This window comes from Haliotis rufescens, unplaced genomic scaffold (genome assembly GCF_023055435.1).
Source record: "Haliotis rufescens isolate VD_foot unplaced genomic scaffold, xgHalRufe1.0.p SCAF_2, whole genome shotgun sequence".
NCBI classification, from domain to species: domain Eukaryota; kingdom Metazoa; phylum Mollusca; class Gastropoda; order Lepetellida; family Haliotidae; genus Haliotis; species Haliotis rufescens.
Window position 1 is genome coordinate 37,862,382 of NW_025963890.1, and position 13,461 is coordinate 37,875,842.

At 39.3% G+C, this 13,461-nt stretch overlaps 1 protein-coding gene across 1 annotated transcript in view; it reads left to right on the forward strand.

Moving 5' to 3' along the window:
- The first annotated feature begins 9,914 nt into the window (after positions 1-9,914).
- LOC124120829 (multiple epidermal growth factor-like domains protein 10) overlaps positions 9,915-13,461 on the forward strand; it is a 45,404-nt gene continuing 41,857 nt past the window's right edge. The window contains exon 1 of the mRNA XM_048399925.1: positions 9,915-10,013. Coding sequence (XP_048255882.1) covers positions 9,953-10,013 — 61 coding nt within the window. The 5' untranslated portion in view covers positions 9,915-9,952. The remainder of the gene's footprint in view (positions 10,014-13,461) is intronic.

Here is a 13,461-nt window from a genome sequence, read left to right on the forward strand (position 1 = left end):
ATTTCATGTAGGGTGTCTGTGTTAGGTGCCACACCATTATGTCTATTTGAAGGTAACATGACTTCTGCAGTGTATGTCAACAATCTACAGGGACATCTCCTTCCAACTGCCCATGCTTTATATGGTGACGGGTTGGTATTCCAGCAAGACACAGAGCGATGCATTCTCATCAATGGTTTGACACGCAAAATGTTACACTCCTGGAATTGCATGGCGACAGTCAGGACCTGAACCCAATTGAAAAGTATACCAGTAGGACTTAGGTATTTCACTTCCCGATTGTTCAACAGGCCTAGGGATTTTCAAGATCTATTCATATATGTTTTGATATAATTTGTTGATTATTCATTGACTAGGCTGATTTCACAATCCAGTTCGGTCTCCTTTATGTATTCACCATTGAACTGTTTTACAACAATTGTCGCTACCACAACACATATTCATCGCAAGAAAGAAACTTAAAGTTGAAAATATGTTCACACGTCTCATTTATTCCAAATGGTATTTTTGAACCGATGCAACTATCCATGTACAGTCAAATCTCGTTAATCCGACACTCGTTAATCCGACAATCGGCTTTATCCGACACTAATGATGGGAACCGATTAAATGAGTGCTATTTAGACCTGTTAATCCGACAGTCTCGCACTCTGATTCCGACACACCTAATTTGCAACGAATTACTGAAATCACTCATTATTCAGTCTTGTTAATCCGACACAGTGATCAGCGTACTCCGTGGTCATCTGCCCGCGAGTGCAAAGCCCGTCTTTTGATGTGAGACGAATCGGCTGGTAGCTGCATATAACGGCTGCAGAGATAAACTTGATTAACAATAAACAATTAATGCTTTAAATAAAGAAAACAGGATAAATCACATGCTTATATTACCTAAATCTTATTAAAATCAGATACAAGTTCTCGCTATCGACGAGGACATCCCATTACAGGTCATGTACAACCTTTCGTGAACAATGACCTACCAATGAAATGACCAACAGGAAGTCGACGTTAGCCACTTAGAAAGCAGCTTTCTCAAGCTTTCGGGTACCAGTTTCAAAGTTGTGACTTCCATTCCATACTATGCTTTTTAAGATATTTTGAATAAGTCATACAGTCAGTAACAGTTGTTTTGTGTTAAAGTTTATAGGTTGTATGATTAGAAAACATATGTACAATGTAACATAACAATATGAATATTTATTTTATATTTTTTATTATGTGTTTGAATCCTTGTCTATCGTGTAGTTGTCCGAATTTCGATCACGAACATTGATACGACTTAATTTCGTTAACATACTTGTTAATCCGACATAATCATATGCAACCATCGATGTCGGATTAACGAGACGTGGCTGTATGTTAAACTACATATGATGAAGTTCATTGTGTCTATGGTAAAATCTGACTGACCTAAATGTCAGAAAAACGTTCACACAGCGTGATAAGGCAGCATTAAACGTCAGTTCCTTAGGACTGTCAGTACAATTGGCCATATCACAGTTCTGCAACAACTACCCATTGACTGAATGAGTCACTGAATTTGATCCCTCTATTGTTGCAAAGCGTTTAAGACAATTTTGATATGTGATGTAATGGCCATGGCCCAAGTTTTGATATCCTCTCATGGAAAAACAAACAAACTGCGAGATTACAATAACGCGACATCCAAGGTACAAAGTCTTTGTGAATTATTTTACTTCATCGTGTTTTGTGATTCATTTGTGAGACGTCCTGATGAATTTAGAACAGGTTTTCATGCGCTAAATTGTCTCCTCCTCAAGACACACAAGTTTGGGCGATGTAGTGAAGGTATCACTGTTTCAATACGCTCTCATCGATTACAGAGTGGACTGTTACGTTTCAGTTATGATAATTATTCAAAACATCATGTTTACCCTGGCAATCTACAAAAGGCAAAGTCACATTTTTCTCACACAATGAATCAAGTTTTGAAGACTACAAGACTCCTTTTCTCTCATTCCATATTTCTCTAATTTTAGGGGGTGGTACACAGAATCATTCCAATCATTCCCCCTTTTATTGCTCACTTGACATTCGGGAAGATCATCTGATAAATGCAGTCAACCCTCGGTAATACTAGGAGTGATTCCAACTGCAATATGTAAAAGGAAAGTGGAAGCAGTTAGGGGTAATATGTGTGGAATGATAGGTGCTAAAGGAACCTTCTAGCAAAACCGTGAGTGCATATTACTAGAGCAATATTATTATATCTTACAGCTAGCTCAAAGTCATTTTATACAATAATACATTGTACAGTCAATACAGACAAGAAGCTACAGAACACACTCAAAAGGTACATGGTTTAAATTCTAATATTATGAGAAGTTGGCGGGCTCCCTGGTGGGATGATGAACTGGGATTAACTAAACATGACAAATACAGCCCCGAGAGCTCACAGAGACTGTGTGGGCGATCTTTCAGTTTCTAGACACTTAAGATCAATGTTCAGGACAAATTATTGTTAATCTTTTCTTTTCAGGCAGGATATTGCACTTGATAGCAGTATGTTCCATATCCCTGACAATAATGTTCTGACCAATTACCATCCCTATATCTGCACAAGAAATATCAAACCACACAAACCAGCTTGGGGATTGCTGCTGAGTTTTTGAAGTCTTCAGAAAAACAAATTACACCAAATTTAGTTGTTATATTTAACAATGTTTCTGTGACTGGTAACTTTTCAGATGTATTGGGAAAGAGTATCAATTGACCCCTGTTCAAATCTGGTGATAATAATGACGTCAACAATTAAAGAGGTATATCAGCCATTGATCCCAAATCAAAAGTGTTTACATGTATTCATAATGCTAGACTACAGGGGTGGTGTAAAGATAGCAATATGATTGATGAATCTCAAACTGGATTTAGACCAAACTATTCCACGACAGATTATATATTTTCAAAGGTATGCTTGCAAAAAAAAGAAAGGCTTTCACTGTTTATTTGTAGATTTCTCAAAAGCTTTTGATAATGTTGATCACAATATACTATTCCAGAGTTTGAGTCATGTTTTTTCCTTCATGTTTAGGGGCTTAGATTGATGTTTCTTCTGACTAAAGAAATCAGATTGTTTTATGCAACATTCCAATTTCAACCTATAGAAAGAATGGTCACTACAACATAATAACTGTACAGATTAAGGTGATTTGGAAACAGAACATTGAAAATAGTAGTATAATAAAGCATTTTATAAAATAATAAATAAAAGACCATTTTTACAACACCATGAGTATCACAACTCAGTCAACTTGACATGTTTGTACTGGAGGAATCCATCTACTGGAGGAATGTTCTTTTCAATTACTAAGTTGATGTGGAAGATGGACATCAGTAGCGTAACTTTTGATGTCAACTGACGAAAAAGAAATCGTTACCAAAATGAAAGTTGGACACATTGGTTCCAAACCCAAATATGATACAAAATGGTTAAGAATCAAACCCAAACTCAAGTAATACACGAGCTACATTATCCAGATGAGTGGAACTTGAGTTTGAATCGAAACTTTTGCTGCACTTGCAGAATGCCAGCCTACAAGAATATGGATATAATAGGAATGATGTGCTGTTCATTTACACACACACCATTGGACAGTGACAAATAACATGCTGATATTTATGGTAAGAACATCAAGAAGAAACTCATTAACGTGTTGCAAGGAGTTCTGACTGTATCCGAATTATAGTCACCAGGCTGATGGTCCGTTATAAGCACACTGGATGGACGGCAATACTTCATCGTTGATGTCGTTGGTGAGGTTGAGGTCTTGGCAGACACAACAACCAGCCATACACCAAAACAACACCCCTGAACGTGGAGTTTTTGTCCCCAAAAGCATTTTAAAAATAATGGAAGTCCACAGTAAAATGTATTTCTCCAATAACAAAGATCAGTTTTTGCATCAGACTGGTCAGAATAAGGACACACTCATTTACATCATCACAAAAAGGAAACAGGTGACACCAGACCTATTCGACTCCCTTTTTATATGCAAAACGCACCCATTAGAAAAGAATGTTCAAGACAGGTGCAAGACATGTTTAAAGCCCAGTTTTTCTGAATGGCACTATTCCATTGTCATGATTAAAAAACGTGATACCTCTTACTGCTGTGCCATAGATTATAGACGTCTCAATGCAGTTACCAAACTTTTTTTTTCCCCTTCCACCTATGCCAATATTTTTAATGTGCTTGATTGTGCAAGTGGCTTTTGGCAAATACCACCCCATCCAGATGCAAAGCACAAGTCAGCCTAAGTTACACCAAATGGTGTTTTTGGAGGGAGTCGCCTCCCCTTTGGCCTGGTAATGCTCCTGTGGCATTTCTGCAAACCATTTCAGAGGCAAAAAAGAAATGAATTGGCATTACATACTGATTTATGTAGATGACATAATATTTTCTAAAACGTTTTTGGAACATTTGAGTCGCCTCAAGGCAGTATTCCAAACGATCAAAGAAGCAGGACTCACTCTAAAACCAAGCAAAGGTAAATTTGCGACAAAACCTACTTAGGGCATTTCTTCAGCAAAGATGGCATCCATGTCAATATACTTCAAAAATAGATTCAGTCACACAGATCCCACCCTCAAAAATGTCCATGAGGTGTGTCATTATTATCTTAGATTTGGTCTTGTATTATCACAAATTTGTATTTATTTCATAGCAACCTCATTACTTGACTGGTTATTATGTGAGGAAGTTAAAACATTAAAGCGTGTTTGGACAGGTCTACAATAAGTTTTCTTCAGCAAAGCATACTACAATCTAAACATACATACAAATGTAGGGTGTATAAAAGCTGACTCATGTAATGACTGGCAGCAAATGTTAATTCTTTACATTTTCTCGTGACCGATATTTCTTATCAAAGATTGTATTTGATATATGGCTAATACTTCTCTAGAGTGAATTTGCTCTAAGACCAGTCTGAAGAATGCAATAAAATTAGCTTAGCCAATCTTACAAAATGAAACAGTATTTACATACATGAAAATAAGTTAGGAAAAGGAAACAACATCAAAAACTATGGGATAGAACATAAAACACTGAAAAGAATATTATTTTGTTAATCATCATTAGCTAATGTTATCTTATCTTATTACATCTGGTAGTGATGATCCCTTTTGCAAATGGAATAGGAAGATACATGCCATGATCCTAACATGTTAAGATTATGTCATTCGGGTTGTTGTCTTTGCGCCGTGTACCGTGTTGTGTCATTCAGATCAGGTAAGCAACATAAATGTCACATGTTTTAGGTGAATGAATGAACATAACACTCCCATGTTGTGACATATCTATGTTACACTATCCATGCGCATGCAAATATATTCATCTTTTGGAGACAATAAAGTAATAACTAACAATATACTCAGTTTACAGTATACAAGTGTACATTACAGTCACCATTACTGTGTCAATATATGTATGATTGATTGTGCGATATTTGCCTCCTTTTGTCATATCCCATTTTGAAAAGATATATTTTCATGTATATAAACTGACGTCCAAAGGAAACTTTACCAGAGTTTGAAATCACTCTTGCTCAAAAACAACAAAACATACATGCATGAAGTAAAGTGTATTGAGAAGATCAATATATCAACATAATCAACACTGAAAATGACAATCAAACGCGAGCTTTCAGAATAATGGACAATAGGCAGAGTACATAAACAATCGCTCACGTTCAATTACAAGTCATTAGTAGTGTGTGTGACCACCAATTGTCTCAATACACGCAGAAACTCTTCAACGCACAGAAAAAGGCAGTCGTCTGATGAGGTCACATGGGATTTGACTCAATTCTTCTTGGAGGGCCAAGATCAGTTCTTGCTGGTTGGCTGGAGAGTGTGGTTGTTGTCGAACATGACAATCCATCAAGTCCCAGAGGTGTTATATGGGGGACATGTCGGGTGAGCGTGCAGGCCAAGGCAGGACGTTGACTTTGTTGGCTGCGAGGGAGTAAGTGACAATTCTGGCTGTATGGGCTCTAGCATTGTCATGCTGATGAATGACACCATGTGGATGCTGTTGGAGAAATGGTAGGACAACTGGACGAAGAATGTCATCCATGTAACGCTGAGCTGTCAAGTTTCCGTCAACGATGACGAGCGGTGTCCTCTCCTGCCCACAGATCCCTCCCAACACCATGACACTCCCTCCATCATATGGTACGACCTCCTGCACGCAACACGCCGCCGTTCGTTCACTCCTTCGGCGGTAAACACGTTGTCTTCCATCAGCCCTAAACATACAGAATCGACTTTCGTCAGTGAAGACAACCCTCTGCCAGTCACCTTGTTGCCAACGTCGTACAGACCGGGCCCATCTCAATCGCAGACGACGATATAGTAATGCACTGAAATTGGTATGATTACCAGTGTTTGCTATTACCTATGGTCCTAAATTATTGTTTTGATCTTATCTTTGTTAGCATAGTTGTGATTGGGAATACTGCACTGTACTGCGGCCAAGTGTAAATATGAAAAAACACTGAGATGTTGTTTATTATGGTGTCTAATAGGCTTGCCAGTCAAATAGTTATTTATTCCATTTCTCCATTAAGGCATGAGTGAGTGAGTTGGGTTTAACGCCGCTTTTAACAGTATTCCAGTTATATCACGGCGTGTCAGCTTAATGTGGGAGGAAAGCCCGAAGTGATGCAGGTCTCAGACGTTTACCACTTCGGTGAAACCCACGAGCATGGGTATGGTGCTGACAAACCTAGAAACATAATTGGGGCGAGCCGGGATTCGAACCCATAATCATAGGTTTCTGGCGTGCCCAAGGGACGCAACTTTGCACAGCGAATCGCGGCGCCTTAGACGACTGGGCCACCCGTGCCCCCCATTAAGGCATGAACAATCACAAGAAAACTATAGTACAAAAGTACTGCAGAAAACAATATCCATGTGCATATGCGATCAAGTTGAATTTCGAAATACATGTACTAGAGTGAACATAGATAAAAGGTGTAGAAAATTGCAGGTGTACAGTATCAGATATGTTAGAAAAAAACTAACACTAAATAATGATATATGTGATATATGTGTGAAAGTTGCAAAAACAATATATTGGGAATTGAGCGTCCACAAACTACAATTAATGAATTCCCAAACCAGATGCAATTCTATTAAGTGCCTACGTGGAAACATGTGCGACAAGAAAAGATATAAATCTAAAATATGCCCTTTTTATCAAATCTTTAAAAACACAATTTTATTTTTTTTAAATTAAGTGCAATGGATCAAATTTATGGCAGCAGCAATCAGTAACATGCCCTAGAAACAACGTCAGTGCACATTGTTGAATGGTTTGACAGTGTTGCCGTTGACATGGCAGAACTTGATATTGCAGAAGTTCAATAATTTGCTGCCATTACCAATTACTACAAGTATACATGTATTTACAAGTGTTTCTACCACCACTAAAAGTACTAACGAAAGCACTATGCTATGATGAAGCTGCAAATGTGCATCATAAATAGAGCGAATGTTATAGTAAATTAATAAAATGAAAGGACCTTCTGTAATGTATTAAACCACCGAGTCAAATTAAAAACTTCACATTTTTAAAAGTAATCCCATATATGATATACAACGGACAAATGTTTCAAAGAAGGTAATTTTTAATAATTAATGTCCAAAGAAGGATTTTATTTAACGGTGGTAACCATAATTTGTTCCAAGCACCTACGGTATTCGGTTATAACATCAACAGTTTAAATTATAAGTCCCAAGCACGAGAATCTGATGGCACACAAGTTCAGTAGCGTGTATGGCCACCATGTGCGTTGACAACTGCCACACAACGCCTCCGCATGGACCTTGTGATGCTTGTGAACACATGATTGGGAAGACGACGCCATTGTTGCAGCAAAATGGTGCCAAGATCTTGCAATTTCTGTGGTTGGTTCTGGAGAGTGCGCAGACTTCTGTCAAGAGCATCCCAGACGTGTTCGATGGGATTGAGGTCGGGAGACCTTGACGGCCAGTCCATGACGTTGACTCCCGCATTCTGAAGGAAATTCCTTGTCAAAATTGCTGTGTGGGGTCTGGCATTGTCGTATTGGAAGATCAAACCGGGTCCATGTGCTGCCATAAAAGGCAGAAGTTCTGGTGCCAGTACCTGGTCGCGGTAAGCAGCAGCGTTGAGGTTGCTACGGATGACAAGAAGCCTGGAACGTGCATTGTCACAGAAGGCTACCTACACAAGACGCTTCCGCCTCGAAATCTATCAACTTCCCGTACACAACACTGGGCGTAAAGTTCATGACGGCGCTTCCACACCCTCGCTCTACCATAAGCAAATCGAAGATTAAATCGGGATTCATCACTGAAGACGACTAAAGTCCATCGTAAGTGTCGCTGTGCCCACAATTGACGTTGACGTCTGTGTAATTGAGTCAGAATCGGCCCGTAGTATGGCCGTCATGCTTGAAGGTGAGCAGTTCTCAGACGGTTTCGAACAATTTGTCTCTCAGTCTGCCCCTAAACAGTTCATTTCTGCTTGATGTAGCCGTCAAAAATCGGGTACGGAGGTGACGTAAGACAATCTGACGATCCTCTGCATGTGACATCACACGTGGTCGACCTGGCCGAGGGCGATCAGCGGTGGTACCCGTTTGCTGTAGACGCGTCTGTAAATCATAAACAGTCCGTCGACTACAACCAATCGTCCTTGCGACTTCAGCTACGGACGTTCCCGTCTGCAACATGCCAATGGCACGTTCACGTTGCACATTTGAAAGGCGTGGCATGACAAATGGTCGTAAAGACTTTTGTTTTCTTGTATTTTTTTTTGTTAATGACTTCTAACAAGTATGGCTGAAAATACGCGCGGTATTATGGCCACGTGACCAGTTGCACGTGAAAAACCCCTTTTGCCACTATAGTGCTGTGCACATGATTATGATCGATTCACCTGCACAAAAGCGGGTGTTATCTGAAGACGATACGTGGCCATTACTGTTTAAATACACAATAAGGGCACACAATGATAACTGGTCAAAATGTTAACATTTTAGGATTGTGAAGTTTTTAATTTTGTTCAGTATATATAGACCCTTTGTTGATGGTGGTTAAAAGTGAAACAAGCAAGAAATGTTAATCGATACGGGTATTATAGTTGTGTTTTGAACGTTGCGATTTCAGTGTTTCGGCGACTGTTTCCAGCCTAATACTTTTCGAATTTTTGGTCAGATCCAATTTTCAAGTCTATGCTTTCTTTTCCCCGGCAGTTTAGGTGACACATAAGATTAGGCATATTTAAGTATATTTGTTTGTTTGATTATTGTTCAAAGCCACACATTGCAATATTCCAGCTACATGACGGCAGTCTGTCAATAATCGTGTCTGGACCAGACAATCTAGTGATGGACACCATGAGCATCGATCTACGCAAATGAGATACGATAACATGCATCAGCCACGTCAGCGAGTCTGACCGCCCGATTCCGTTAGTACTACACTAATGTACGGAGAGCGAGCTATTGATATTCTACTCAACGGTTGTAAGCTGTAGCCTTCGTTGATTAAAACCATAGCTGCGTTGTTACATCCCTGCATAGAACACGTATCTCATGAAGTCTCACGGCCCTATGTCCAGTCTGACAAGGATATAATGTATCTGATGATATGTGACAAGGAAAAGTGACAGCAGAATATTTAAAGATAAACACATTGCATGTTGAAAGGAAGTATGTGTCGTTCTATGATCACGTTGTTTGATTCGGAAATGTAGATGGGTCGATAAAAAATCATCTGTGTAAAGACAGTGTTTTTGTGAAGTCGACCTCTTATTAATTCAAAAGGTGATAACACACGGAGCTTCATAACAACGAGTGTATGCACATCTCTCAATAGGTGTGTAGTGAACGTAATCTTTAACACAGTTGACTGGGTATTTCACTTCCTCTTGCTCAACATGGCGGGTGTCAGGATACTCGTTGTGGTGGTGCTTGTGGGATGGATACAACTGACATGGGGTGAGTAGATCTGATTGGTATATTACAATGTATAAATGTATTCGTCGAGTATGTGTGCTTCACTGAAAGTTACCGATTGTCAAGTTGACTTTACTGAGGCCCATTAGTTAGCAAAACCAGTGGTACGGCGCTACCGTATACACGTCTAATAAAACAAATCAACCATTAGAATATGCACGAAAATAGTGTTGATACTCAATATCAACTCGCGTCACATAATACCCTATCTTAAAGATACCCCATCCTAAAAGTCGGGCCAAGGAAATGAGCTTGAATGAAAATATATATCCAACACTATAACAAAGAAATAACTATCACAACATAGCGAGAGTCCTCGAAGATGAACCAGCTCCATGATTGTTTTCCTTGACATGTGTATGTGAGAAGGTTTCTCACTGACCATAGCATATTATTAGTTATGGTGTCTGTAGTTGCCGTATACGGTGTCATATAAGGTTATCAGAAAAGTATATATCGATTTTTTTACACCCTCTGGTACCCATATCGCACGTGTCATATCAAAATGAAAACTTGAGTCTTACAACCGTACGTTGACGTTTAGAGTCAAAGGGAGACTACTCTTCAGACCTAAGAGGCCAAACCTGGTTGACAATTTTAACTATAATCTTTATCAATAGAGTCTCGAACGTGATCTAAAAAACAGATTGATGTCCTTGCACATCACAATTAATGATAGTAAAACACAAAACCGTGACAAAAAACGAATTTCGGTACCAGAATTTTCATGTGAAATATGTGAGATGGGTGTTTGAAAATCCAAAATGGCTGTAACTGACGGTATACGGTCTCATATGATGTCAGAAACAACCATCTTGAATTTTTACAGACGGTATACGGGCTCATGTGGGGTCAGTAGTTCTGCTCTCTGATTGGTCAATCACACTTTGAGGCATAATAAGAGGTATGATGTTCTGAGCAGGTAGTGATCACAGTGTTTTGACAACGTTCTTCCATTAATTAACGTTTTGGGCCTCCTTTATTTACCTTACTCATTCATGGTTAGCCAAACCAGGTTGTTTTTTTCTGGAAGTAGATATTCGCAAATTTCAAAGGGACTGGCGCAACATAGGAACAATTTGCAGGGGGAACATTTGGGAGTGTGTTAGTGTGTTAGTGTTATTGTTATTGTTATTGTTAGTGTGTGTGTGTGTGTGTGTGTGTGTGAGAGAGAGAGAGAGAGAGAGAGAGAGAGAGAGAGAGAGAGAGAGAGAGAGAGAGAGAGAGAGAGAGGTGTACTTCATAGCCGGCAGGAGCCGCTAATTTTGGGTTCAAATTAAATCAGATAAGAAATCCTTAGTTGTTTGGCGCCATGTTAATGCTATTACCACACGCCAAACCAAGGCTACAAATACGTGTGGGTGTATATTTATCATTTTTCAGTTTTGCTTTAGAAATGCCTTTGCTTTGTACAAACATGATGATCACTCACTCTCACCCACTCAACACATCACCTCATGACATTGTATGCATAGGGCGAATGTTAATCAAGAAAAAGATGTCGTATAGAGAGATGCTATGGTTATTTGTTTAAAGGTCGGTCGTTAACAATTCAATCAAAGGCACCCACCTGTCTTTTCTAATCACATTTATCAGCGTCAAGTGCGTTTGTTGCCACTGAATCTTTGAAAATAATTGTTTGACAGTATTGTGTTCTTTCAGGTCACTTTGAGGGATGCCACATGTATATTCAGATCAACAAAATGTATAATGTTTGATTTGTTTTCTATTTATTTAGGAGTATATCTTTTTCGAAATTTTATTCACACATATCGTTCAGGTATCAAAATGATCAATTGCATTTTTTCAGTCTTGGGTTGGCGGATCCGTCCCTTTAAACATTGAAGAAGGTGCATCCTAAGGATAAGAAAGCTAAACCAAACAGGCAAACATACACCCCTCATGAAGGGTGACTAAACATTGTTAGATAACAATGGTATTCCAGAAGAGACACTGTATTTTGTATGTAGTGTGACCCGAACATAAGTTTTACATCAGGATTCAGTGTAATAGCGTTGTATTTTCCTGGATAAAGGCTGATTTATAAATGTAATTTTCACTACTATTTTACCGTTTACGCCCAATGGAATCTGTTATGGTGGACAATCGAGATTGATATAGCCTCTGGCGTTGGCGTTTCACATACAGCTTGTTACCACTGCAGTAAGTATCAGTTGCAAGAAGCAAAGGTCGCTTAATATTGTCAGTGACAAAAATTCTAGCTGGACGTTCTGCACGGGACCCCCCACCAACACCAGTAGGGGGTGCATTTTCCCGAGTATGCAAATTCTAAATATCTTAAAAGCTGGAGCTAACTTCTCTGTTTGCTTGGATTCATAACCTGCGTTTGCACTGTTAAACCTGTCAAATAGGATACTGAAGTAGATTCACTAGCGAGCACGCTGACACTTCTTTCAACAATGTATATGGTAATGTGTATCTGTCATGAATCATTCAGACATTATTGCACATATCATTTGACAGCTGAAAAATAACACACAAAACCACTCAGTCTTTTTACAGCTATCTCAAACATTGGAAAATATTGAAAAAGTTTTTGAATCTGTAAGGAAGTATCATGCGTTATTTAAGGGCTTGTTTCGTGGTCACAGGAAACATTTCAAGTACAGTAAATAGACATATAGAAACCCATTCATGCCGTAAAAGGCGACTATGCTTGTCGATAGAGGCTAGAAGTTGATGCATGTCATCGCATCCCAATGGCGTGTATCGATGCTCATGATATCACTGGATTGTCTGGTTCAGACTCAGTCTGGTTTATTTACAGGCCGCCGTGAAATAGCTGGAATATAGCTGATTGCGGCGTTAAACAACAAACAAACAAGACATATATTATCCACAGTACATACAGTAAAATATCGCGAGTTGGAGATTTCACCTAGTGGGAGAAGAAAGAAATGAAGTTCGATTACAATATTGCAACGGGAGAGAACATGTTGAAAACATTGCTGTTTGTTGTTAACGTCGCAGTCAGAAATATTCCATCTATACGACAGCTCTCTGAAAACAACCGAATTCTGACCAGACAATCTAGTGATTGACATCATGAGCATCGATCCACGCAATTGGCGCGAAAAGAGCGAATGCTCTACACACACCCAAGCATGCAGCACTTGTTTGGTAAAACATGCTGGCTCTGCCAAATGTAGGACCCGTGAAGATCCGGCGTAGAATAGGTCTTCAGCAACCCATGCTTGCCGTACAAGGTGACTATGCTTGTGGTAAGAGGAGACTAACAGGGTGGTCAGGCTCACTGACTTGGTTGATGCATGGTATCGTATCCCAATTGCGTGGCGTCAATCATGTGATTGTCTGGTCCAGACTCGATTATTTACAGACCGCCGTCATATAGCTGGAATATTGCTGAATGCGGCGTTAAACAACAAACCAATCAACTGCTTGACGGAGA